Source organism: Panicum hallii, chromosome 2 (genome assembly GCF_002211085.1).
Source record: "Panicum hallii strain FIL2 chromosome 2, PHallii_v3.1, whole genome shotgun sequence".
Classification (NCBI taxonomy): Eukaryota; Viridiplantae; Streptophyta; class Magnoliopsida; order Poales; family Poaceae; genus Panicum; species Panicum hallii.
The window spans coordinates 13,737,319-13,765,209 of record NC_038043.1 but is presented as its reverse complement, the minus strand read 5'-3'; the positions used below and the strand labels follow the sequence as shown (position 1 = coordinate 13,765,209).

The following is a 27,891-nucleotide window of genomic DNA, read 5'->3' as shown; positions in this document are numbered from 1 at the left end:
CTCGGAATGCAGAGGCCAATGATCTAGCGCAACTGGCTTCAGGGTATAAAACCGATGGGTCAAATCATCAGGTGTACTTACTGGACCAGAGAGATTGGAGAGCCGATATCTTAATTACTTGAAGGATTCGACTCGGAGGGCACCCAAAAGGATACGGTACAAAGCCATAAGGTATGTCCTGATAGGGGATGATATGTTTTACAGGACCTTGGAAGGGTTATTGCTTAAGTGTTTGGGGCCGGTCGAATCCAATCGGCTCCTGCATGAAGTTCATGAAGGAACATGTGGGACCCATCAATCGGCTCACAAGATGAAGTGGCTAATTAGGCGATCAGGATACTACTGGCCCACCATGCTCGAAGATTGTTTTAAGTATTATAAAGAGTGCCAAGCATGTCAGAGGTTCGGAAAGATCCAGATGGTGTTAGCGTCCGTGATGAACCCCATCATTAAACCATGGCCGTTCAGAGGCTGGGGTATGGATATGATCGGCAAAATTAATCCTCCATCTAGCAAGGGTCATCAGTTCATTCTAGCTATCACAGATTATTTCACCAAATGGGTGGAAGCGGTCCCAATGAAATCGGTGGCATCTAAGGATGTTATTCAGTTCGTCAAGGAACACGTCATTCACAGATTTGGGATCCCACAGACCATTACAACAGATGGTGGTTCGGTTTTTATTTCAGAAGAATTCAAGAAGTTTGCCGCCGGTATGGGTATCAAGCTGATTAGATCGTCTCCATATTATGCTCAGGCAAATGGATAGGCCGAAGTGTCCAATCAGAGCCTTATCAAGTTGATCAAGAGGAAGATCGATGAATACCCCAGACGCTGGCACGAGGTCTTGTCAGAAGCACTGTGGGCATACCGTATATCATGTCATGGGGCAACAAAAACTTCCCCTTATCACCTGGTCTACGGGCAGGAAGCCGTGTTACCATGGGAAGTTACGGCCGGGTCAAGGCGCGTAGAATCCAGAATGATTTATCTGCTGAGGAATATGCTACTTTGATGAGTGACAATGTGGAGGACCTCACGGAACTCAGGCTATGGTCGCTAGAGAAGATTAAGGAGAATAAGGCTAAGGTAGCCCGTGCATACAATAAAAAGGTCAAGCCGAAGGAATTTCAAGTAGGAGACTTGGTCTGGGAAGCAGTATTACCATTGGGAACTAAGGAGCGGCATATGGCAAGTGGTCCCCAAACTGGCATGGGCCGTACAGGGTTGACCAGGTCCTACCTGGAAATGCGTACATGCTTGAAGAATTGGATGGCGTCAAGTTTCCAGTGGCAGTCAACGGCCAACATCTTAAGAAATACTTCCCAAGTATGTGGGCTGACGAACGGTGAAGCCGATGGCACCCATCAGGCAATAAGCCGATATGGCCAGCGAACTAAGAAAGGTAACACGGGCCGAGTCAATGGCGTTTTGGCAAGACAAGAAATGAAAAAGGAGGCCGATGAGTATGATCGGCCCATACGTTAACAAAAGACATCAGAACAGCCGATGTAAAACCATCGACTCTAGAAGTTTTTTTAGCAGTTAATCATCACAGGTCATCAAATAGCCGATGTACAACCATTGACTTCAGGGTTACAACATGAAAATACAGAGTTCATCTTGAGCGGGTCTTCTGGAGGAAATCATTGATGGCAGCAATGGCGCCAAGGCGGATGCGGTCAACTTCAGCAATCACTGTTTCATCTTCTTCGTCCGCCCCCGGGACCACTTGCTTGCTCAGGCTGCTCAGCTCGGCCAGGTCTGCCTTCAGCTTGGCCGTCAAGACTGCTGCCTCCTGTTTGGAACCCGCGATAAGATCCTTCTCCTCCTGGATGCGCTGTTTGGTGGCCCGGACTTTAGCCTCAAGGTCTTCTAGTTCTCTCTCCAGGAGATGAAGCCGCTGGGCGGAGGCAGATATGTCAACCTTGGCGTCGAGTACGGCTTTCTTCTTGTTGACTGATTGGCACATCTCGGAGATGACAGTCCTCAGGAGTGATTGGGAACGCCGAGTCTCAATCCGATGGCGAGCCTCTGCCACTTTTGCTCGGAAAGAGGGGAGGTGCCCGGCCGGAAAAAGCTTGACTTGAAGGCTCACAGGGAGCTGGGAGTTGACCTCATCAAGGATCTGCTTCACTGCACTGGAATCCTGGATCAGGGCGTCGATCGGTCCCGACAGAAGATCCTTCATGCGAAGAAGTTGATTGGCAGTGCTGGCCAGGCTCAGGGGAGGGTCATCGGCTTCCAGTATGGCCAACCCAATTGAGGCAGGATCGAACGCGAGGAGCTCTGAAAGGTCCAGATTCTGGTGGAGAAAAGGGTGAGCAGGGCACAGAGGGAAAAGGCCAAAGTAATTAAAAAGAATAAGGCATACCTGTCCCGTAAAAGATGTGGTGATAGCCGATGAGTGAACGATCGGCTCCTGAGGGTGCGTCCCTCCTGAAGGCTGAACGACGACGGTAGAGGCCAGAGGGGTCACACCTCCAGAAGAAGAAGCAATAGCCGATGGGATAGCGGTCGGCTCTGCTGGATGTGTCTCTCGCGCAGGGAGGTCGGCAGCGACTGAGGCAGTGGATGGTCCTGTCAGAGAGGGGCTAACAAGGGATGCCGTCACGATCGGCTCCTGCGTACCTGGCGAAGCAGCCGGGACGTCAGCCAATGCAGAAGGACCTTCCAGGACGGCCGCATCGGGATCATGAAGAGTGATCAAAGCTCTGATGGGCACGTCCATATCCTCCGGTGCCTCCAAAGCCAAGCCCTGCTGGCGCGGGGGTTCTTCCCCACTGGAGACATCCACCACGACAGGTTGCAGGCGAAAGGAGCGAGATTAAGGAAGAATGGCCATGAACAAAAGGCTGGTTATATAAGAAGAGGGAGGTGATCCGAACCTGGTTGGCGACCGGGACTTCTGGGTTAGGAGGAGATGGTGCAGCTTCCTTCCAGACCTTCTTGACGAGAACCTTCCTCGTCTTAGCACGAGCTCGGGGGGCAATGGCTTCGGAGGATCGCTTCCGCTTGGGGGTCAACTTGGTAGTGCTCGGCTGAATTTGCATTATACTCTTTGAAGGAGGAGGTGCATTCTTGCCGAAGAGAACCACAGGAGCAACTGGCAAGAAGCAGAAGGGTGTCCCATCATCGTTCACCGGCTCCGGGCCATCTTCTTGCTGCAGAAATAAGGGACAAAATCGGAAAGAGTCCAATAAAAGTCAAAAGAAAGAAACATTAGTCAAGAGGCAGTACCTCTCCAGCGGGAATTTCATATTCGGGGTGGATTTGCTGCAGCATCGGACCCAGAGCTCTTCGGAAAACGTGAGTTTTCCACATCGACCACCACCCCCCAAAATCGACAGCCGAGGAAGTGAAGGCGAGATTGGCGGGGGCGGACAGGAGAAGGTCTGAAAAAAGACTGTAGCACCTCTCGGCGGTCATAGCATCAGGGAGATCTACTCTATTTGACATCAAGAGATGAAGAAGGAAGTGAGGAGGTACTTGTCCAAGACCAAGCTGCCGGGCTGCTACGACCGGCTGGTAAAACTCATACCCTAGTTTCATAATCCGATTGGAAGTGCTCATGCCAACCGGAAGAAGACAGGGCCGGACCATAATGGAGTACAGACGCTTGGTGTCAGCGTCATTGTCAAAATCAGCTAGGCGGAACATGGCCGGGTTCTCAAAAAGTTCAGAATCAATGTACGGGAGAAAGGTTGGGCCGTCTAGGCCTCGGTAAAAGACCCTGAACCAACGTAAGGCGTCTGGGGGTTCAATTTCCCACCGGGAAGACTGTACAGAGCCTGCCCGAAGCTAGTGCATCTAATCTGTCTCCCACTCAGGTCAGGAAAAGAATTGCCGACTAGAGAAGGGAAATTGGGGATGGAGCTTTGGAAGTAAAGATGAGCCCATAACTGGATGAACCACCACGGACCACCAGTTCTGAGTTTTTTCTGCGAAAAAAGGCTCGAAGTCGTCAGGTGAAGATATCTGTAAAGTTTCCCAAGGAATAATTTACCAAGGCCAACAGGGTGACCCTTAGCTAGCTCGTAAGCCAGAGAGAGGTAATTCTTAGTAGGAGCAAGGGATGGGCCACAGAAGAGGAAATGTTCAAGCCACAAGTTTAGGAAGGCCGTGTGTTCCTTCTCCGATACAGGACCCTTGCTTTTCTGGTGTTGGCTCAAGTATGTACTCCAGTTAGTATATTCTGCCTTGGAAGACAGTTTAAAGGGGACTACAGAGAGTCTGTAAGCAGAGGGACAAGCTGATGATATGTCTAAGCCAGTGATCATCATGACATCCAGCAGCGTTGGTGTCATCGGACCATGCCCAAAAAGAAAACAATTCAAGGCATCGGACCAGAAGTAGCCGATAGTCTTCAGAAGGTTCTCATCATTTTCAAGAGGAGAAAGGGACATAGACAGGGCATCGGCTATCCTGATGGATTCCCATAGGGGCTGGTAGGCATCCGCCATTCTGTTATACCAAACTATCCAACCTTCAGAAGGATTTGGCCAAGCGCGGAGGCTATCTGACCAAGACTCTAGGTCTATATCCTGACTCACGAAAGGGATCCGATTGGCTTCGGATGAAATCAGATCTATGGGCTTCTCGAAGGAATGAGGCCCGAGGCAGTAAGAATTGGGAGAAGAAGGGTGTGGTAAGAAGATATCGGAAGCCTGAAAATACCTCAAGAAAACAATGTTGCCGAGGAAAGAGTCATTTAACCACGCAGTAAATTTCACGGTTGCTGCATTAAATCAATGGGGGTCGAAGTTTACCTTCAGGCCGAAGACGGCGGCGGCGGTGTTCGAAGATTCCGCCATCGGGAGTCTGGAATCGAGATCTTGGAGAGTAGATCTAAGGTTGGCGGCGCAGGATCGAGTGTGCGTTTCAAGGAGCAGAGGAGGATTTTGCGGCTAGGGTTTATGAGCAAAAGAGGTGCGCAGTCAGCCTGGATTCCAGAACCACCGGAGATCTGCTTTGGATTTGAGGTCCGGCAGAGGGTAAAGTAAATTGGAAGGTTATTTCGGATCCGGATTGGTATATTCTAAGGCCGATGCGTTGCCATCGGCTCTTGAGCAGATTGTTATGTGCAAGAAAATTAGTGATACAAAGAAGATTCCATTCACAGTAAGCAAGTAAGTACAAAAGAAGAGCTAACTGCTCTTTGAAACAAACTAATGGTGGTGCTACAGTCTACCACCAGTACACGCCAGTAGTTTTGCGGCGCTTGGTCGGCGGAGCAACACTAGCACCACTATCATCGCTATTGTTGTCACTGTTGTCATCATTCTCGCTGCTGGTGTTGGTGAAGCTGACATCATCTTCAGCGTCCTCGGTGTCGTCGGAAGCTTCGTCTGAGGACCTGCCAAAGAGGAAGTTACCTGCCATCGGGTCTTCGTCGGAGGAAAAGGAATCGAATTTCTCTTCTGAAGAGGAAAGGTCTTCCCCCCAAGATACATCGTCTGCGTCTTCCTCCAGCTCGGCTCCGAAGAGGAGTGCAAGATCCTCGCCGTCAGTTAGAGATTCGTCATCCTCTGACTGGAAATGGAAATCCCATTCTTCCGCATCCCAGTGTGAGGGAGCACGGACCTCGTAAGCCGCTATCGGATCATATTCTGGAGTTGGCTCTCGGGAGGTTTTAGATTCAAAGGAGATGACGGAGGAAGCAGAAGAAGAAGAGGCCATAACAAGAGAGAAGAGAAAAATGTAATGGCTAATGGCTGAGAGAGAAAGATGATTGGGGAGATGCCGGGGGTAAGTTTATAAAGGTAAACAGAGAGGTGAAGTGAATCGGCACCGTGACAGTTCCCTAAGAGACTGATTCAGAGCAGTCACATCCGTTGGAAGTCGAAAGGGCATGGCTGTATGGATCGGAAGCCGAAGGGTCGTGGCGATTTTAAAATAGTTGATTTCGGAATTACCATTGCCGAAACCAGGGGGGGCATGTGTTATCGCCATAATTTGACCGGGCCGGAAGTGGGCCATGGAGCAAGATGGGCCTAGAAGACAATCACGATAAGCTTGCGAATCGGACCCTGTGCAGGTGATTGAGGCCAGAAAGGCCGTGTAATTTAGGTATAAGCAGTTAAGATTCGTGTCGTGTTTGGTTAGGGTTAGTTAAAGAGGATAAGTCTACGGACTATAAATATGTATCATGAATAAACAAGAAAGACAGAATCATTCATCAACAACTCTCGGCGCATCGCCTCCCCTGTTCTAGGGTTTTCATCGGGTAAGCGCCATGCGGCCCCGATCACGCTCTACGTGATCGGGGTGGCATTACCCTTGCTCGATTGTTCATATGTTGCTCGTTCTGAAGTCTTGTAGATGGCGAGTAGCATTAGTTATCCTAGCACGCGTAGAGTGATAATATTCTTTTTGCATCTTAATCATGCTTTGTTCGTTGCTCTCGTGTGCTTAATCGTCGTGTTCGGTCATGGGTGCGATGGTTGTCTTGTTTCGTCTTTATCAGTAGATCCGATCTGTTATGGCTAGTTTCTATTTGTTTCGGAGATTTAGCTCAATATGTGCATGATTAGGCCTTGCAAACGAGTTGAAGGTTCCGGCAGTATGTTTTAGTATCGGCTTGTAGCTTGAATAGAGGTTGCTCTAGGAATCGCCTTTTCGGTTGTTTCTATGATCTCTGTTTGGGTTGTTTGTCCCGATGTTTTTGTGTATTTGTTAGGCTCAACCACGTGTAAGATGTTCCGATCGTGTAGTGAGGGCTTAGTTATTGTGGGCCGGATTAGATTGATATTTATGAAGCAAGATTTATTTTGATAAGCATATATATACATTGCCTGTTCCAAAGATCCGATCCGGTATTGATGCAATCAGCTCTCTATAGCCGATACCGGGGAGGAGGTAATGAGCCGATCATGGCTCGGACTAATCTTTACACATGTCTGTGCGTACAGGAGTTTGACACGTCACACCTTCCTGATCAGGTGCAGGGTCAGGTGGCACGCCTAGCAACTTCCAGCCAGGGCGCGCGCCAGATCACTGGGCCGTTGACTGAGGGACCGGGGCCCACTAGCCGTCCCGGAAGCCTCCCGGCTCCTCGTGTTGCCTGTCACTGCTCGCCGGCGGGTTTTGACGACAACAATAGTATGGTCTGTGGTGTACACGTGTGGACATGTAATTCAAAACTTGAACCGATGTATCTGTACAATTTAGAGCTGGATGTACTCTTTTTTTTGTAGGATTTTCTCCTCACGAGATGTGAGATTTTACCTACAAAGATTTTTAATGAGCCAGCAAATAAAACATGTCAAGTTATTATATATTTTTCTTGTCAATGTGCATGTGTGAATGTTTGGATGTGTATGTTTCTGTCTATGCGTATGTGTATGTTTGAATGTGTGAACATTTTAAATTTTTACTTGTGAAATTGAAATAGATGGTAAAATTTTGGGAAGATGAGGTGGTGGATAGGATGCCGGATGACGAGCCGGCATAGCACGCAGAGCTTGGAATATGGGGCCGGCCCTGCACGGATAACAGGTCTTCGTGCTGTGTTTAGACCGAGATCTCGGCATGTGGGCCGGCCTGACACATTACCAATAAGTAATGGGACCAATCGAGCCGCGCCAATTCAGTCCCAGATCGTGCCGCACCTGGACGGCTCGAATGGCCAACTATAGCTGCAGTGCTACCAACTCGCTTGTTACACTTACTCGTCTTCAAGCTTCCTGCTGAAAGCCGGATTAAAAATACATGGTGCCGTGGTGATCGAGTTTGGAGGAAGAACATGAGACGGAACCCTCCAAATGCTCAATCAACGAACTAGCTGGACTTTCTGTCCTGTTGTACACGCGTACGCGGGTGTACCACAATTTGGTTTTGTTATTTTGATGATGGATGGAATCTAGGCAGCAACGACCCTCTTGGTCACTTCCGAGCATGTATAATTCTCTCTCACTCTCTGTAAGGCACGAGCTAGTAGCTACGACCCCACACGCAACACATGTTCATGCCCATGAGAGCACAAAATATAATAATATTTATTTTTTAAAAAACAATAATATATACAAATCCGTCGGTGCACGCCAGCAGGCCGTGGAAGCCTATCCACAAGCTCGATGATCAGGCCGAACAGGGAGCGACAATTATATGCAGTTGCGTCGGCGTGCTGGTTGTTAGTTGTCAGGCACCTACGAGCTAACTTTGACCACCACGGCACTTGGCAATCAATTACCAACTATAACTTTTTTAATAAATTCACTGCAGACGGCTGTAATTTTGTAATTTTATTTATTGGTGCGCACACTTAAATGGATTGGCTCGTATCGGAGTGGAGGGTTCTTATCTCATATGACAGCAGGTACAATCAACTTCAAAATTTAAAAAGTTCTAGTTCTTGAACTAGCCATCAAATTCAAATTCTGATTGCACAACTATTTTTTTAAAAAGATCTGAAAAATAAATAAGACGTCATTTGCATATGTTTCGATAATATTTTTTTAAAATATAAAAATTATTTACATAAACTATTAAAAATGCTCAATTAATTTGCTAAAGTTGCCTATCACTTATCATGCAATAAATACCCACCTACTCCAACATAATTGTTGACCATCATCCTTTAATAACACCATCCAATCTATCTTCTTAGTATCACCATCAATATCTACTTAATTGAACTCAGACGAGTCAAGCAACATTTCGTAACGCCATAAACAATTTTGCAAAAGTCATAAGCAAATTTGAATACATTAAATGGTATTTTCTTGAAAAAAGTATTATTGAACATTGTGACGTGGGATCTTATTTTAAAACTCTAATTGAAACGAGCGCAGCTATGTCACCGGATTTTAATTTGGACGCTCAATTTTAAAAGTATGGTCTTTTCTGTATTTGAAATTGTGCGCATGCACATGTATATCCGTTCTTTTCTTCTTCGCATATACGCATGCATGTGATGATATCATCCGTCATTTTTCTTTTCTCCCTCCATCCCTTATCCCTCACGCATGCAGATATCTAGTGTGTTTACCCGTATGATGATTTGCTCTATATAAAAAAAGAGATAGCCGTACAAATAGTTATGATACGACCGGCCGTAATTTAGTAACATCCAACTTTATTTAATTAGCTCACCACGCGCCATTTCAGTAGCGGGCGACGATAGTGCATCCCTATCCGTTTCTACTGGAGTGGTAGTTCAATTGACCGGACAAATCCTGCATTGATTATTTATTAATTTATATTTCTTTATTTAACTGGTCTCCTAAACCAATCCAACGTAATGGACTGTACTAGCCTATTACTAGTATAGTATATTATATATTATGTATATATATATAGTAAGTATATACTCTCTCCGTTTTAAATTACAATTCGTTATGAAACTTTTAGATATATAGCTTTTGTATGCATCTAGACATAGAGTACATCTAGATGCTAAAATATATATATCTAGAAAAGCTAAAATAAATTATAATTTAGAACGGAAGGAGTAACTAGCACTGGTACTTGTTTGTCATCCATGCAAATCAACTCTACGGCCGGCTGGCTCACTGCATTGGTTCCTTAATTACTATATTTCACAAGATATATATAAGTATGCTCCAAATGATGATGAAGCCTTCCCAAGCATACACAGCTTAATTTGTCGTTTTGCGCTTTAGTTTGTTCACTTATTACGACTCATACTGCTAGGGCACGGAACAAAATCCTTCTCTGGATCTGATTGGGGCCCCTGCTGCTAATATACATGACGACCTCCAATCATCATCTTCCATCTATGATTTATGGATGCCATACATCCTGCTCGGCTGCTCCATCTTGGGGTGACCATAAACTTCATGCATCTCTAGGGTAATAATTAATTATCGCAAGGCAAAGGGCTTAGTTGCTGCGGCATGCAAGTCGGCGGTGGCGTGACTTGTGGTGCTTACAAGTTTACTTAACGTTGATTTGTTAGCTTTGTTGTTGCTTAGCTGTGCTATCCAACCTGTGTTTTTCTTTTTAGTGCCTTATTCTTTTTTAAAAATGCAAACAAATCCTTTTCCTTTTTTTCCACGGACGAACACGTACGGTAGGTTAGCTGGTTAATTTTCAAAAAAATAAACAAATAAATTCCTTTCTTTTTTTTTCATGGACGAACCGTAGGATAAGATATCAGAGTCCTTTTGCGAAAGAGACCAAAAGCGAGTCTGTTATGTGCCTTTGAAGATCACATGCATAGATGACCGAACTTTTGATATGTGAAAGATAATTTCACTTCTACTTAACCATACTGCCTAAGAATAGCACTTGCCCTAACCAAAATTTGGCACTTTAAGTTTTTTTTTGTTAATCCCGTTAAGCTAATCTCCAAACACATGATGAGCATGGAGGTGCCAAACCAAGAGACTTGTACCGAGAGCCATTATTTGGCAATTAAAGAAAATGGGCTGAATTTAGTCATTTAAATTAGAAAACAATCAGGTGTCTAGCCCTTCCACTGTCTTTTAGACTAAATTGTTTTCATTTTGAGTCTCACTATCATGTAGCACAACACAAAGACTTCAATCTCTATAGGTTTCAATTTCCAGATGTATCTATATATTGGTTGTTGGCAAACACCATCATCCGTAAAGAGTTCAATACATTGTCCCACATATTGCACTACTTTCCTCTCAAAAAAAGTATTGCACTACTTCAAAGATCATCTTCATAGGCGGTTAAAACCACATGTATCCATAGGTGTTTGTACAACCACCTGAAAGTGAGCATTTGCATGAAGGAGCAAGTAATATTAACAAATTTGATTCCATTAAATTGAAATTATAAATAGTTCAGTGTTGTTCGTCGAAAAAAATAGTTCAATATTTTATATCCATTCTTTGCGGGAACGGGAGGAGGCTAGGGTGGCTACCTACTCTAACTTTGGAGTAAGCAACCTCGCTAGAGTGGCCAGGGGTAAAATGCCATGGCGCCTAGCGTACATATATATAATGCAGGGAATACTTTAAGCTCTGGTCCTGATATCCATTCTTTACGAGAGAAAATGAAAATCGTCTATATATTGTCACTACTCAATAATTGGTGTACCTGTAACACCGCGGTTTGTCGTGGCCGCGTCGACTTCAGGTGCTGGTCAGGAATATACATCTCCAACTGCTTGGAGCCAAACCTTCCAACTGCCACTGACGTGTGATTTTGGGCGCAATTACACGTCCCATCACCATGGCTGAGAATTCAATGAAGCTAAACTAAGATGCGCGCGGCAGTTAACTGCAATTGCGCGTGCGGCGACAACGTAGCCGTTGGTTTGTGGCTTGTGAACTGTGATCGGCCACCTAGAGACTGTTAACAGATGATGGATGTAGCAACACAAACAAACATCTAGTGCTGCTAATTCTTAACAACTCCTTTGTTAGCGACCTTAAATTGTGACCTCCTGCCGGCCCCTGAGTATGATTACTCAACGATAATGAGTGACTTACGTTTCAACGAACATGACGTACAAGGAAGAAGGTTCAATGTCAAGTAACATCCAAGCTATTCAAGTAATAACCAACTGCGTGGTATTATATATATGCAGTTGCAGTTGGAAGGGTATAATACGTTAGATATAATAAAGTTTGCTGCATTTTTAGTTGTATGTCGGCATGGAAACTCTTTGTATTTGTTTTGACAGCTATACAAACATGTCAAAAATCTAAAGAATGTGTAAAAAACATCTTCACACTAATTAATTCAATTCCTTCAGCCTCCAGGTGTAGTCGACATCAGTCAACCATTTTTAGGGCCTGGTCCACACTGTACACAAGAGCAAACAAAAAGGTGAAGAATAATGATTTGTGGTCTCCTGCAGATCAAGAATATATGTCGTAATTTGCATATTAAACCTACTAAGTACAAGGATGTCACATCATAATTAGCGCATGGCAACAAGTACTACATCAGATTATGTATTTGTTTCCTAGAAAACTATGCACGTCACTGTTAAAATACTCCCTTGAAAATATTATTTTGAGTAAATAGAAAAGATAATATATATTATGAAACTACTTTTTAATAAAGTTTATGTTAAAACTATTTGTACCTTTTTGCTCCTGATAGTCACAGATAGAAGAGTTTGACTTGGGGCAAACCTAAACTACTCATTTGTAAATTGGAGAGAGAGTGCATTAATTAGTAAAGATGCATTTTTCACCAACAGCAGTTTTAGGGAAGAATGCCAAAACCTCAGGTAAGGTAGGGCCGACGTAGATAAACTGGTTTGTTCCTCTTCAAGGAATTTGTATCGAGTTCTGTCCAAATCAGGACAGTATTAATCAACTTTATTTCAAAAAAAGGACAATATTCTACTAAAATAAATATTGTAAATAAATAAAAAAGAGAATACTAATGATCTTTGCTATTTATAGCCATTCTTGAAAGCGATGGTCGTGATAGAACCACTCAACTACCCTAGAGGTTGCACACACACGGTGCCCTTTCGGTTTGTTGGTCAAACTATACTGCACACAGCTGTTTGATGGATATGTTTGCATATATATCAATCAGTTTGACGCTTCAGCCTGACATATGCATGGTCCATATCCACATACCGACGGTGTCGCATCTCAACCAGTCCACAGTTGATTAAGACCGCGTCGATACGCACACGGACACAGATCATTTGGTATTGTGCTTATTAATATATACAATATAATTGTCGTCAGTTGGTTAGTTAGCTCTTGTTAACGTGTCACTTTCCTATTGTGCACACCGTGCAATCTGTGTATACATGTTTCAATCTTTTTCCACAATTCACTTTTGTTCTACAATTTACACAGTCAGGCGTTCAGAAACTTTAACTGTTATATATTTTGAACATGAAGGGTAGAGAGTAAAGTCTAAAGCAAAAGGGCTCTAATAAACCGTGGTAACATCCCACCACAGTCACCAGCTACACAGACTCTTTAGTTGCTTTATTTAGTGCCCGACATATAGTTGCCTAGCAAAATTTTTGGTGGAACATTGTTTTGTTTTCTATTCAATTTCATATTGGCAGTACTCTTTAGTTCTGATGGCACTACTACAGAACATAGTTTTAGTAACACCAACTTGTGTTACTATAGCTTAATAAATGTGTTACTAGGTCTTCTAGCAACACATATTGTTTGTGTTACTATGTTTGATGTTACAACTCCCTGATCTACTGGAACACAAGACATGTGTTCTTCTTCATAGAAAAAATTGTTACTACTCTGTAACACAATTATTGATATACTGGAGCATTTGTATGGGTTACAATGATTCTCTTGTGTAACATATTTTTGAGCTCTAGGAACACTTATATATTATGGTAGTGACACTTTGTGAGAACATAGTTTTGAATTTTCATAACATATGGTTTGTAACACATGCTTTACCTATTGTAACACATCCATAATTTAAAATAATAAAATATTATACACTTCCATATATCATATATAATGTTTTGATTCATGTAATTTTCCGAGGGAATATGACATATTACACAATCACACAAACCCACAATTTTCGATAATCACAGGAAGCTGCATTGATTTTAGGAAGGGAAAATAATACTTGTTCACATCATGTAGGAGTATATTTACAAAATATCACAGAGAGCAAATGTACATAGCAGTGGATGCTACAAATTTGTACTACTAGAAATGAAATGTAAATATAAATATGTCATATTCTGGAATTTCATTGCTTTTGATCCATTCTTTTGCTTCAATTGTACGGCTTCAACCATTGGTCATTTCAACCTGCATATTGAAAAGTTTTTGTAACATTAATCATTTCAATCTGCCTAGTAAAAGGTAGTTGTAAAATATTTTGAAAGGTAGTCATAACATACACAAATCAATGGCCAAGCAATTGGTGTTCCTTTGGCATGAGCATTACCGATGGTTTTGCAGCCAGGCATGGGCCTTACTAATGGCTCATCTTGTATAGTTGGATGATTGATATGCACTTTGTAGAACTATTTTCCAATCTCAACTCCACCAACATTTGCTTTTGGACTAGAGCTCAAAATTGTTGCATATGCCACAATTGTCTTATTTGGATATTTTGCAGTTTTAAGTAGCACTGTGGATCCAACGAATTAACATAGTCACCCACTGATTAGTTGCTGACCACGAAGCATTAGTTGTATAAAAAGAACCAGTTTGAACAATTGCCTTTATGTTTGCCCACCTTAATTGAAAGAGATGGTGTATATTTTGGATGCTTATGGCTTGTGGCCTTGTCATGAGCTGCAACATGTTGTGTCATTATGGCAGCATCTTGGAGTGCTTCATGTTGATTTTTAGCCTTTGAATTAAGATACAAAATCATTCAATATTTTTGGTAAAAATACTGCTGTAATGAATGGAGAAGTGTGATTATTACATACCTTTATTTTTCTTGTTATCCTAACATCACCTGAATTCTGAGTATATGCATGAATCCGAAAGCAAGTAAAAACCAATGCATTTATACAATGGTAGGGAGTTCAATAATTAAATTCTTGAATGAATGAAATATTGCATGGCTAATATATCATTTTTCAATGAATCAGCAGGAGCAATGTACCTCCTTTTGTATTGAATAATTAGTGGAACACTATGGGGATGATGGCTCTGCTTCTCGGTGATGGGATAATTCCTTGTAATTAGCATCATCTTGACACTAGTTCCAAAATATATAGATATAATCATCTAAGAGTTGATTGCAGTTAAATCCAAGTAACAATATGCTAACCTTTGTGTTCGAAAAAATTAGATCACCATCATCAGTTTATTCAGATTAACTTGTATTTTTATTTCAGTACAATTTATCATACACATGTATGCTAGGAGTAAATTTTACCAATCCATCCCTATAGTTAAATAATGCATCTCCACAGTTTGGTTGAGCACATTGAACTCTCTGCAAAGTTTTTAACAATGTTAAAGCCAAGATAGATTATACTATGTGAATGTGAAAACATGAAAAATGGAAAAGTATACCTTTCTGCTAGAATGCACTGCAGGTTCCTAAAAGTTGCCATGATCAATTGATATGCAATTGGCCTAAAAAGGATATAAAATTTTAGTACAATTTCAATATAGATAGTGGCTGAACCAGGAGGCCAGCAATTGCCTAACTAGCATGGTAAATTTTTTTTGAAACCCTTAGTCGTTAGGACTTTTTTGTTCTGTTCTCCAAAGACAAGTAGCTTGATAGGATTATTCTAACAGGATGGTACAAATAGTGAAATTTTGATTACACATACATCTAGTCCCTATATTTTTTTTGCATCAGTAAACACTATATTTTTTGGCATATACACATAGCACGAGATATCTACATTATTTTGCTGCACCCCCCTAAATTTATTTCCTGGTTCCCTCAACTGAATACAGAGTCAAGGTAAAGACAATGGTACCTTTGTTGTTGGTCCTTCATTGTCCTGGTGTCCCTTCTTGTTTATGAGTTCTTCAATAAGTTTGTCTTGATTTCTTGCATGCTCTTTGAGTTGCTTTATTTCCTCCAACATATGTGTCTCTGCATCAGATGATGACCCATCTATTGTAGCTATATTAATGTCCTTGAAATGGCGTGTTGTTTGGCCATAAACTTGTTTAGGAACGGGAAGCAATCCCATGCCATGTACTTGTCCAGGTTTCTCTTCTCCTAATACTTGATGTAACACATCACCTTCCCATGCAACTCTTCCCTTGCTATTTTGTGCTAACTTTGGTTGTTTATCTATGATATTTTCCAACTGCACCCGTATGTGGAAACGCACAAACATAATACTCCTGTTACTTAAGGACAGGAACTTGATATTTGCATGTGTGTGTGGTAAATAACATACCGTAGGCTCATCTGTTCCCTTGATCCTTTTTCGGTGAGTAGCTAGGTAAACTTTCGCTCTATGTGGTGGTTTTTTTGTGGGATTAGTTCGCCTCTAAAAAGATGCCAATAAAATAATGATAAGAGAAAAATAAAGCAACATATTGAACATATAATAGGGGTTCACCAAGTCCTCGGACCAACGAGCATAACTCTTTGTGTCTGCTGTATGTGTTGTCTTCTTCATTTATGACTTTTTTTGTTCATGTCACTAAGGGCTTGCATTATATTAAATTTATAAATACTGGACATCTTAATAAATAAAAAGGGAATACCATAAATTATTATGCACTTTACTTACCTTTTCTTCTGTTGACTTCCAATATCTTATTAGTGATTTCCATTGATCTTCATCAATATCATTTGGACAGAGCTTGCATAAAGCTGATTTTTTCTTCTTTGGATTAAGTAGCTTATTTTTTAATGTTTCCTTGTACTTTATCCAATCTCCCAATTGACTTTAGTATCCATTTCTCACACAAGTGAGGATACAAGAACTTTGTCTAAAATCATATAGATGTAATGAGTAAATTTAACTAGTTGGCAGCTCGACCTAAATGTAGCATACTTAAAGTTCATGCCATACTATGAGCAAGGATGCATTGAAGTATAGTTTCAGCATACTATATATGTTGTAAAACGTAGCATACCTGGATGCATTGAAGTATTGTTTCAGCACTATCCTTCTTGACCTTTCTCCAATCATTGACATCTACAGGACAATACCCACCATTTTGTGCTATGGTCCCTAAAAATTGCCCTAAAAGACCACCTTCCTTTCCAATAGGTTGTCCAAGCTGGTTGCACTTTACTAGTATTCGCTTTTCCTCAGGTAGATTCCAAACATGTGCCAAAACGGTTCTCTTTCGAATGGTTATGTCATCGCCGTCACCTACAAGAAATAAGTTGACATTAGTATTGCAATCCACATGTATTAGAGTAATCCAAGTATATTTCACATCTGTACCTGGTGGTTCATCATGCTGCTGGTCAATTTCATTGACATATTCTGCATTTGTTTGAATTATATTTATGCTCTGCTTTTGCTTTGTACCCCTTTTCCCTATAATTAAATGTGGTAAAAATCAAAACATGTTCAGTATGATGCCTATGTGATTGAATGCTTGGATGAACAACACAGTAATTTCAAAGAAAATGACATGTAAAAAAACAGAATGGCTACCATGCTTAAGTTTTATTTGGATGCTCAAACATACACAAGTCAAGCTATCTTAGTTTTATTTGGTGCAGATTTGGTTGGTGAAATGATGGCCATTCTCTGTCTTGTTACAAATAAGCTAACCTTCTTCGTCCTCTCATTTTCTTTAAGCATTTCCATCACATCAGCATCCGATTGTATTGCAACCAAACTATCTCTTTTCTTATGGTATAGATAGTCTATTGCGTTGAACCCATATTCCTCGATGAACTCAATTAAGTTGAAATAACATATCTCATCTCTGTCCATTTCCCTTTGCACATATTCCTGTCCTGCAGCAGCTCCATGGCATTCAAGATCTAAGGTCCAAATATCCGAAGCCATGGCAGCACAATCTAATGTCAAATGAGCACCGAGGGAGAAGATAATATGGTTAGAAAAATATTAAGAGTATCAACTGAATATAATTGTTAATAGAACAGATCATGACACTGAACTATGCATTGCAAATAGTCAGAATGTTATGTTATCTACATCTAGAGTTTCATGAAAGATAAAGTATTGTAGTATCTTGAGGAAGGAAATGTCAAAAAAAATAAGCAATATTAAAATAAATCCTTGTCTACAATATATTCCAAGAAACAGGAATGGCATTAGCAGCAAAAGTGCTTCAGAATCAGATATATCAGAAGGCAATATGCCGTGCATAATTTTAGATGACAATGGATCAGAATTTTGACAGCATTATTATGATAAGTAAACTGAATCGAAATAGCTAGGGTTAACTGGAGGGAGGCAAAGATGATGCTTTGATTGCACACATGTAGAAGGATTAGAAGATGATTCTTTAAATTGAGAACTGCTGTAAATTAAGATCCAATTGAGTTGTCATGAGGATGAGGGGGATGGGATGAGACATGGCATACCGTAGGGGATGATGGAGTCATTCTCAGTGCTGCACCGTGAATTCGTCAGATGGTGTGGATCAAGTGCTGGAGGGTCAGATTGACGAGAAGATCTAGAGCTGGTACTTGCAAATGGAGGTGAGCATGATCAGGAGGTGAGCATCATCCAGAGCAGTATTAGTCACACTTGGGATCAGAGGTGAGAATGATATTGGAGGGAGGTCGCGATGGAGTCAAATAGAGGGAGGTCGGGAGGAGAGATGTAACTGAACTGCAGGCTTTGTCTCGGGAGGTGGGGGGCTGAACTTTTTTTGGTGGGAAATTTCTGTGGGAAACCAATCTCTCGGTAAAAATTTGGAGGGAAACACTCGTGACAAAAGTTAGGTACCAATAACGAGAAAAATGTGTACCAAAACTGAAGGGTACTAGCTAGAAATGTTGTTGTTATGTGATAGTGCTCCTGATAAATGTGGTATGCCATAAATAATATGGCTTCTGTTTATTTTAACTCCCATAAAGATGTAATTTTCATGTGTCAAACTCCCATAAAGATGAAAGAAGCTTGTTGGATTAGCTCAAAAACCTTTTCTCAACAAAGTTGTTTTTGCCACGCAAGATCTTCAAATGAGCAAAGTTACTGACCAAGGAATTCTCCAAACCATGGTCAAACCAGAAACTATATCAATTCCCTATGTATATATATATGTCAGTAAGCTTCTTTTTTTTCCAACCCGTGTGTGACCTTCCTTGACATGTTTGTATAGAGCTCTAGTTTGACACGTTCTTTGAGTTCTTTGACTCAGACACATTATTTGAGCTCGAGTTGGATAGATTCTTTGACTCGAACACATTATTTGAGCTCGAGTTGGACATGTTCTTTGACTTGGACACATTATTTGACCTCGAGTTGGATAGGTTCTTTGACTCGAACATGTAATTTGAGCTCAAGTTGAACGACAGGGTCTTTATTTGAGTCGGACACATTATAGAGCTCGAGTCGGACCTGCTTTGCGTGTATCTAAGTTCGAGTTCGAGCTAGAGTTCGAGGTACATGTCAGCCTTCCTGTTTTGCCAAGTCGCTGATGCCCCAATCGTGAAACAAGATCAATGGATCTTTCTCCAACGCCCTCCCAGGTCCTGATTCCCATCACAAAATCGAGCTTTACCACCCCAAAGGCGGCTAGGGTTTGGAAGGAGTCCATCCTCGATCCATAGCTTGTACATTCCTCTTCTCTTTCCCTATTATCTTTGGCTTCTCTCGTTACTCATCTCAGCCACACAATGTCCCAAGATAATGTTCAGGCATCCAAGTAGGTTTATCAGATTATCGTGCTGGGAGACACCTAATTAATCATTTTGATCCAAGTCTAAAAGTTTTGATCTTTTGATCCAAGTCTGAAAGTTCAACACCTGATGACCTTCTTCATAGAAATTAGGTGGGTAATGTTCTGGCTCATTGCTCTTTCTACTTGCATACTGTGATAACACTAATATTTGACTTTGTAATGTGCCATGTAGTCATACTATGACAGCCTAAAAATTGATAAGAGAAATTAATAGTTCTACCTGGTGATAGAGATGAGTGGGATGGAAATGTACTGGTCATCATTCTTTGCAGGTCTATCGTGAAAAGAATAAGGTAACACTAATGCAGTTTTCCTTTTTTAAATTTTGTTGGAGACTGGATATAATAGAAGTAATCAATTTCTTACATTAATACCTCTACTTATATGGTGTAGACTTAGTTGATTTTTGCTGCTGCATATGTGGATCAAACTATGAACTATTCGCCATCTGACACATGCATATGTTCAGTCCAAGTGAGACTAATTTAAAATTCAGAGAACCAAACTTGTTGTATATGGTTAAGAAACCTCTGAACTGTTCACCATCTGACACATGCATATGTTCAGTCTAAGTGAAATATGCAAATGTCCAGTCCATGTGACACATGCATATGTTCAATCTAAATGAAACATGCAAATGTTCAGTCCATGTGAGACTACTTTAAAATCCAGAGAACCAAAATCGCTGCATATGGTTAAGAAACCATGTGACTAGTGTATGTATAAAGACTGAATATTACAATCATTGTTAGCTATATTGATTTCTTCTACTCTGTACGTACCAGTGCCTACCAGTTCAATTGTTATTTAAGGTCCTGACATCAATGTGTACTCAATTTATTTTATCTTGATCAAATGCATATTATTTCCCTCACTTCAGTCATTCATAATTATTTCAGGCTATCAAATTTCAGAGGCAGAGCATACAAAGAGTACTCTCTTCACACTGGATTAATGGACTTAGCCGCTATAAAGAGGTTATTGCTTTCTAAAAGACCAAGTGATGACTACATTGCTGGGGTACAGGGTTTTCTTCAGTTTGCATACAGAGGGAAAAAAATTAGGTGCAAAGATTAGATGTCCTTGTGTCAAGTGTGTCAACATGTTGTTAAAAAAGCAACCTGTAGTGTATGATCACTTAGTATGCCATGGAATGCTGCGTGGATACACCATATGGGGTTGCCACGGGAAAACAGCATCATATATATATATATATATATATATATATATATCAGCTAATAAAGATTCAGAATCCCAGTGTAGTTCAAGAGTTTAAACCATAACATGCATCAGGTAGTTCAAGAAGCTTTCAGATATGATGATAATGGAATTCTGTTATCGCCATAATCTGGACGGGCCGGAAGTGGGCCATGGAGCAAGATGGGCTTGGAGGATAACTATAATGGGCTTGCGAATTGGACCTGGTGCGGATGTTTTGGGGCCAGAGAGGCCGTGTAAATATAGATATAGGTAGTTAAGATTCGTGTCGTGATTGGTTAGGGTTGGTTAAGAAAGATAAGTCTACGGACTATAAATATGTACCATGAATAGACAAAAAAGATAGAATCATTCATCAACAATTCTTGGCGCATCGCCTCCCCTGTTCTAGGGTTTCCTCGGGTAAGTGCCGTGCGGCCCCGATCATGCTCTGTGTGATCGGGGTAGCATTACCCTTGCCCGTTTTCTTTATATGTTTCTCATTCTGAAGCCTTGTAGATGGCGAGTAGCACTAGTTATCCTAACACGCATAGAGTAACGTTATTTTCTTCGTATTCCGATCGTGCCTTGTTTGTTGCTCATGAGTGTTTGGTGGTCATCGCGTCCGATCTTGGATGCGATGGTCACGTCCTGCTTTATCTTTATCAGTAGATCCAATCTGTTATGATTAGTTTCTGTTTATCAGAGATTTATCTTAATATGTGCATGATTAGGCCTTGCAAACGAGTTGAAAGTTCCGGCAGTATGATTAGTATCGAATCGCAGCTTGAAAAGAGTTTGTTCTGGGGATTGGCTCTTTGGCTGGTTTTTAGACCTCTGCTTAGGTTGATTGTTTCGATGCTTTTTGGTATTTGTTAGGCTCAATCACGTGTAGGATGTTCCAATCATGCAGTGAAGGTTTAGTCATCGTAGATTGAATTAGATTAATATTTATAAAGCAGGATTTATATTGTCATTAAGTACATATGTTGCCTATCTATAGATCCGATCCGGTATTGATGCAATCGGCTCTTCATAGCTGATGCCGGGGAGGAAGTGATGAGCCGATCACGACTCGGACTAACCTTTATACGTATCTATGCATACAGGAGTTTAATACATCACACCTTCCTGATCAGGTATATGGTTAGGTGGCATGCCTAGCAACTCCAAGCCAGGGTGTGCGCCAGATTACTGGGCCGTTGACCGAGGGACCGGGGCCCACCAGCAGTCCCGGAAGCCTCTCGGCTCCTCGTGTTGCCTGTCACCGCTCGCCGGTGGGTTTTGACCGACAACACATTCTGGCACACCCAGTGGGACCATCATCATCATCATCATCATCATCATCATCATCATCATCATCATCATATTCATCGACTTCGTCATCTTCGTCGACTTTGTCAGTTGCGGTCAACGGGATGGCAAGGGATGATCCGATCACCTACAAGGAGCTCTCTGCTGAGCACAAGCAGAGATATGATGAAATTAAGACTCAATTCGAAGCCGATCTCATCGGCTCTTTTGAAAGGACTCGCCACCACGGTGTCATGTGGAAAGAGTTTTCGCCCGAGGGTGCTCTTGACGGAGTAGATCTGTCTGTCCCATGTAAGGACCGTACCAGAGCTCTGCGGCAGGAAGTAAATTATGCGGTGGCTCACTCATTGCACCGACATTCTGAGAGCTTGGTCAACGCTTTCGAGCGTGTGGCTTTGCGTGTGGTCCAAGAAATTATGAAGTATCAGCACTCTCCAACTGGGCCTACCTTGGGGAGTCATAAAGGGGAATTGCCGTTCCAAACTAGGCCACCATTGCCTTATGCGCTCACAGCTGCGGAGTCACATGGTTCTCCAGCTTATGTGGTTTATAAAGTGGGTGGTGATCCCATGGATCATCAGTTCTTCAGCGAGCCACCCAGAGAGATCCCACATGGCTATATGTGTGCCTATATACCGGACAGCAATAATCCGATACAAAGGGCAGTTGGAGGGGCTCCCAGAGCGGATGCAGACAAGCAAGCATGGTTGGCAACTTATGCTACCGGGCCGAGCCACGACAGTGCACACTCGGCCCCAGGGTCACAAACTGTGGCAGAACCGCCTGAATTATTCCGGCTCAAGTGCGCTAGTCATCGCTATGCAGCCGATAATAACTCAACGCACTTCAAACGGAATAACCCATTGGTCTGTCGGGTCTTCGCCCGATATAACCACGGTTCAACAGGATCGAGGCAGGTTTATCTCGCGCGAAGGCGAGTTCACAACCACACAATAGCTCACCAACTTTTAATTATAGGATATTAAACATTACTACAAACCGGTTCAAACTTCAAGTAATAAACAATCTTTGTTTAAAACGACAAGCTAAACAGGCTTGTCAAGTGCACAACGGAAGGAAAATAAACACGCAACTACGCACGTCGCGAAGGTTGACACCGTACTCAGCCCAAAGCTTGGTGTCACTCAGGAGGGTCACTGCCAGTCGGGGAGGGATCCCACTCCACGGACCAGCCAAACGGAACAGAAGTTGACCATGCAGGGCTATCCATAGAGTTCTCGAAGGTCATACCTGAAAGATAGACTGGCAAGACTGAGTATACTAATACTCAGCAAGGCTTACCCGGGATAGGGTATACTTAGCCTGTAATTAGACTCATGAAGGCTCGAAATGGTTCTAGGTTTCATTTTAGCTAAAAAGCAACAAAAAGTATGATCTACTTTCAAATCTTAGCTTTCAAATTCTAATTTAATTATCCATTCTAGGTAAGCACCTATACTAGACAAGCAAGGTAGAGATTAGCATTCATCAGGATTATCCAACAATAGTTACAGTTCTTACTCTATGTGGCAGAAGGAATAAGTAGTCTCAATTTCCGCGAGAGACGGCTGATTCTGAATCGAATTTCCAAACCTTGCAAGGCAAACCTAACTCACACGCTTGGAATATCCATTAATAATTCCGAAGCAACCGTTTGCCTTTCATTCCGACTCGTGGAACAGGGCCACCACAAGCGACTGTAGGATCGTACACACACCAATTGTGCAGGACATACGTCTGTAGCGCGACTACATGACCGTACTCATGTCCACTACCCGGAACGTACTCCCGCACGTTGGTGCATGAGAAAAACCAAATTACGAGTGGTGGGAGGTATGTCCACTCCTCGGACCGATTGGTTAGTAGGCTTACTGCTTTACCATATTTCGCGGCATGTCGGCTAGTACTTTCAAACGCTTAGCCACCACTACCACACATTGCAACCTTATCAACTTTTATCAACACAGACGGGGTAACTTTTCTGAGTCATGCTACTGCACATGACCCCGTCCATCATCCTTATAGTGATTGCAAAATAGTAAACATTCAACTCCTATATCGCGCGAGTGACAGGAAATCACCCGACTTTTACCGGTCCTATTAGCAGAGTGTCTATGCGATAAGGACTCAGGTACAATACAATGGTTCCTAGGATTCGATGCATCTAGGGTTTCATTTCAACTCCTAGACGTAATGCAAGATATATCGTATGTAAGTAAAATTATAATAAATTGAAATACTGGGGTATGCATCGGGGCTTGCCTTCTGGAGTGGGGTTGGGGGCAGGAGTGTCAAGGATTTCCGAACTTTGGTTCAGAGCTTCAGTTAGATTCTCGGGGACGTTTGTGGGGTCTTTAGAAAACCCTTGGTTTTGTTCCAGGACTAGCTCGTAGTCTCCGTCATTGAGCGTTGCTGATTCTACATGATATGCAACGATTTAAGTGAGATGGTGCTTGAGTCAAAGATTTTATTTCACAATAAAGTTGCAATCCAATAAATTAACCAATGTAAACTCATAAAGCAAGGGGGGTTTGGGTTCCAAGTTATTAGTTATACTTAAGTCATAAAATTATTTTGAAGTAATAGGACAAATTTGATTTTTATTTTTAAAAACTATAAAGGTTCTGACTATAGATTTTTGTGGTTAAGTTTATTTTCAATAAATAAGCATATGGTGAATTTTTCATAATTTTCTGGAAACAGAGACTAAACCATTAGAATTTGAATTTAAATTTCAAGCTTAAGTTCAAATCTTGGGTAAATAGAACTATAAAGTCTTGAAAATTTAATTATGAACTAACTATCAACATATTAGGTTATGGTAAAAAGATCTAAACATAGAAGCCTTAGGAACATGCTTAATTAAATTCAAACCATTTCAAATTTGATTTGCAAAAGTTTAAAATAACTTAAACTACAGAGCAATACTAAGCTTTAAATTTTTACACTGGCTTACCCATGACATAAAGAAGCTACATACCAAAAATTACAAGGAAATAAGTTTATATGCACAAGTTATGCATAAGATACTCTTTTACTTTGAGTTTGAAATAGATCAAAATACATTTAGTTTCAAACCAAACATTATTAACAAAAGTTGTAGATTTATATTTCTAGATTCCAACAAAACTGGTTTGGTAATTTTTGGATTTTTTTATACATTCCTATGAATTTTACAAGCTGACAGCTAACACTAAACTAGAGACTTGCAAAGAGGCCCTCGGTTACTTGCACAGAGACCCCTAGAACAGAAAAAGAATCACAGATACGCCCTTGCCGGCTCTCGACGGCGACCGGCGGCTCTGTCCACGGCGTTCTCGCCGGCGGTGAGGGTTTGGCCGGGGAAGAACCGGTGCTACGTGGCCTACAGGAGCTACTGGTCACGATGGTGGGTGATGTGCTCGACAAGCAACGGCGGAGCAAGGCCGGCGATGAGAGATAGCGGCGGCCGTGGCGGCACGTCATCGTTCCCGATGAGGGGCCGGCGAACATGGACAGATAGGGTGCACATGAGCACCGTGAGAGTGTAGTGATGCTATAGCAGTGCTTAATTGGGCCGGGGATGGGGCAGAAGGGGGTGATCGACGATGGGGCGGCGAGGGTTCTTACCGGCGGCGATGGCAGCGTGGCGTTCTGCGAGCTGGGATGCCGGAGGGTGGCGGGGAACGAGGAGCTTCTACAGATTGGTGTGGTGCTGTTGGTGCCTTTGGCGAGGGTGGGACGGCTCTGTGTTGGCGGGTCGACAGGAGGCCGAGCGGCGGCGGAGCTGGGAGCTCACCGGCACTGTGGGGAACAACACTCGGGTGCGAGAAAATAGAATTGGGTGGGTCGATGAGCTGCAGGGAGTCACGGTGGTGCTCTAGGAGCACTGGATCGGGGTCCGGGGGTGGTGTAGGCAGCTGACGACGGTGGCCAAGGACGGCGGCGGAGGTCCGGTGCGAGGTGGTGGTCGGAGTAAGAGAGAACGAGCGAAATATGTGTGTGCAAACGCAAGAGCGAGTGTGTTAGGAGCTCGAGGATACGCTCGAAGTCCAGAAGAAGATGGGACTGTGCGGGAGTAGGAGCTGGAACGCCGGCGGCGCGCGTGGCGGCATGGGCAGCGGCGGCGCAACGTGGGGGAAGCAGGGGCGGCCAGCGCGGGGTCGGGGAAGGCGGCTGCGAGGCAGGGGAGGGCACGTGGACTGGTGCAGAGCGGCGCTGGGGCTGCGAGCTGCTGCACATGGCTGGCAGGAGCAGCGCAGAGCGTCGGGCAGAGGAGCAGAGGAGGGAGAGAGAGGTAGACGAAAGTGGCCCGGGTTGTAATTTTCAGAAAAGACAGGGACCCCACTGTAATGCCTTGGTAACTTTCAAACCAGAGATCAAATGGAAATGGACCCAAAAGCAAAAGTGTAGGGTTTATCAAAATCTACAACATTGTTTTAAGGTCCATTTGTAGAAGAGCTAAGGATTTGGAGTTAATATAAAACTTAACAAAGTTTCTAAATTTTACATAAATCCTATTTAGAAACTACACTACATTTACATCCTAGGTGTAGTTTCACCTATATTTACGATTTAAATGTAAGTTTTTGACTTTTGCAAAACAACCCTCATACATTTAAATTCTACCTTCCATACTTACCCATTTAACACTAAAGGACCTATATTAATTTATAATTATATAAACAACCCTTTTCCTTATCATTTAAATTTTTAAACACACTTTCACCACATTTTGCACACAACTTCATAACAAAATCTAGTGGGTGACAATACTAAATACCTGAGTGTCACACAAATAGCGGAGCAAATCAGCGCCATTCTGAGAGAACAGTTTGGCATATTACCAAAGAGGAGGGCGATCGGCTATACCAAGCCGTATCCGAGCGATTATGACTTAATCCCATTGCCGCCTAAGTATCGGCTTCCTGAGTTTACCAAATTCAGTGGAGCAGAAGGTTCTAGCTCTATCAAGCACGTGAGCTGATACCTGGCGCAGTTGGGGATGATCTCTGTATCGGATCCGTTGCGAGTAAGGTTTTTCTCGCAATCGCTTACAAGACCAGCCTTTGGATGGTATACATCATTAGGTCCTGATTCTATCCGTACCTGAAAGCAGCTGGAGGAACAATTCCACATTCAGTATCATTCAGAAGCTACGGAAGCAGAAATTGCCGATTTGGCGCAGGTACGACAGAAGCGTGGAGAGACCGTGGCGGAACTCGTTCGACGCTTCAGGGAGGTGAAGAACAGATGTTACTCAACACGGATTTCAGAGAAAGAGGTAGTTGAATTGGCATCATTGGGATTATTGAAGCCGATCAGAGATCTGGCTTTTCAATTAGAGTTCACCTCTTTGGCGCATCTGGTCCAGAAGCTGACGACGCATAAGCAGCGTCATCCTGAGCTGTATCAAGAAAAATTCAAGCGTCAAGTGGCGGTGGTTGATGCAGAGGAGGCCGAAGACTCCGGGGAAGAGTAAGAAGTGTCAGTCGCAGAGTGGACTCGGGGCACAATTCCTGTGCCCTGTAAATGGCTGAAGTAAACTGGGCCTGCAAAAGGGTTTGACTTCGATGTGGGTAAAGTCGAACAAATTTTCGACCTATTGTTAAAAGAAAAATAGTTGAAGTTTCCAGAAAGATACAAACCTCCCACGGTGCAGGAGTTGAAGGGGAGATCATATTGTAAATGGCACGACTCCTTCACCCACAGCACGAGCGACTGCAAGGAGCTCCGTCGGCAAATCCAATCGGCTATTGAGCAAGGCCGATTGATCTTAGGCCAGACCGCCATGAAGGTCGACACTTAGCCTTTTCCTGGTGTAAACATGGTGGAAAGTTATGACCGGTCCGCAAGGCGACAGCTGGATTTTGCGCTCAGCATCAACATGGTGGGGGTAGCGTCATGCCACCAAGTCAAGAATAAAGAGGCTGATCCTGGCGATTGGCCCCAAAAAGAAGGGAAAGGGCATGTCACAGAAGAACAAGTATGGTATGTAAGGAACCAACGGCCAACTTCTTCTGATCTTCTCAGGAAGTACGAGTACCAGTACCAGTAGCGTCTCCAGTGGGAATCCGAGGAAGAAGAATATGAGTGTCGCACTGGGAAGCGCTTGAAGAAGCATAAAGACGCCCGTGATCATTGGCACTGCCCGTTTTTCAGGTAC

General features: G+C 42.7%; 1 protein-coding gene and 1 long non-coding RNA gene across 2 annotated transcripts; one reads left to right on the top strand and one right to left on the bottom strand.

Annotated features, from left to right (window-relative positions):
* Window positions 1-13,479: 13,479 nt before the first annotated feature.
* LOC112880898 lies at window positions 13,480-17,368 on the bottom strand. The gene is made up of 11 exons (XM_025945626.1): window positions 17,129-17,368; window positions 17,009-17,012; window positions 16,793-16,888; window positions 16,476-16,717; window positions 15,788-15,880; window positions 15,356-15,694; window positions 14,937-14,999; window positions 14,521-14,856; window positions 14,342-14,377; window positions 14,143-14,259; window positions 13,480-14,034 (listed from the first exon to the last, which is right to left on the bottom strand). The coding sequence occupies exons 1-7, from the start codon at window positions 17,366-17,368 to the stop codon at window positions 14,964-14,966; spliced, it is 1,050 nt and encodes a 349-aa protein (XP_025801411.1). The 3' UTR covers window positions 13,480-14,034; window positions 14,143-14,259; window positions 14,342-14,377; window positions 14,521-14,856; window positions 14,937-14,963.
* A 1,539-nt stretch (window positions 17,369-18,907) lies between these two features.
* On the top strand, window positions 18,908-20,775 carry LOC112883229. Its single transcript, XR_003226779.1, has 3 exons — window positions 18,908-19,325; window positions 19,408-19,528; window positions 20,135-20,775. It is a non-coding gene; the product is annotated as an uncharacterized LOC112883229 (long non-coding RNA).
* Window positions 20,776-27,891: the final 7,116 nt, after the last annotated feature.

Excerpts from the sequence above, each read along its gene's own strand:
- LOC112880898 (XM_025945626.1), bottom strand. The coding sequence starts at position 17,368 with ATGGCTTCGGATATTTGGACCTTAGATCTTGAATGCCATGGAGCTGCT. Across the intron at positions 15,881-16,475 it reads CAATACTTCAATGCATCCAG|AGGCGAACTAATCCCACAAA; the intron begins GTATGCTACGTT and ends GCATCTTTTTAG. Across the intron at positions 15,000-15,355 it reads ATGAAGGACCAACAACAAAG|GCCAATTGCATATCAATTGA; the intron begins GTACCATTGTCT and ends TATCCTTTTTAG.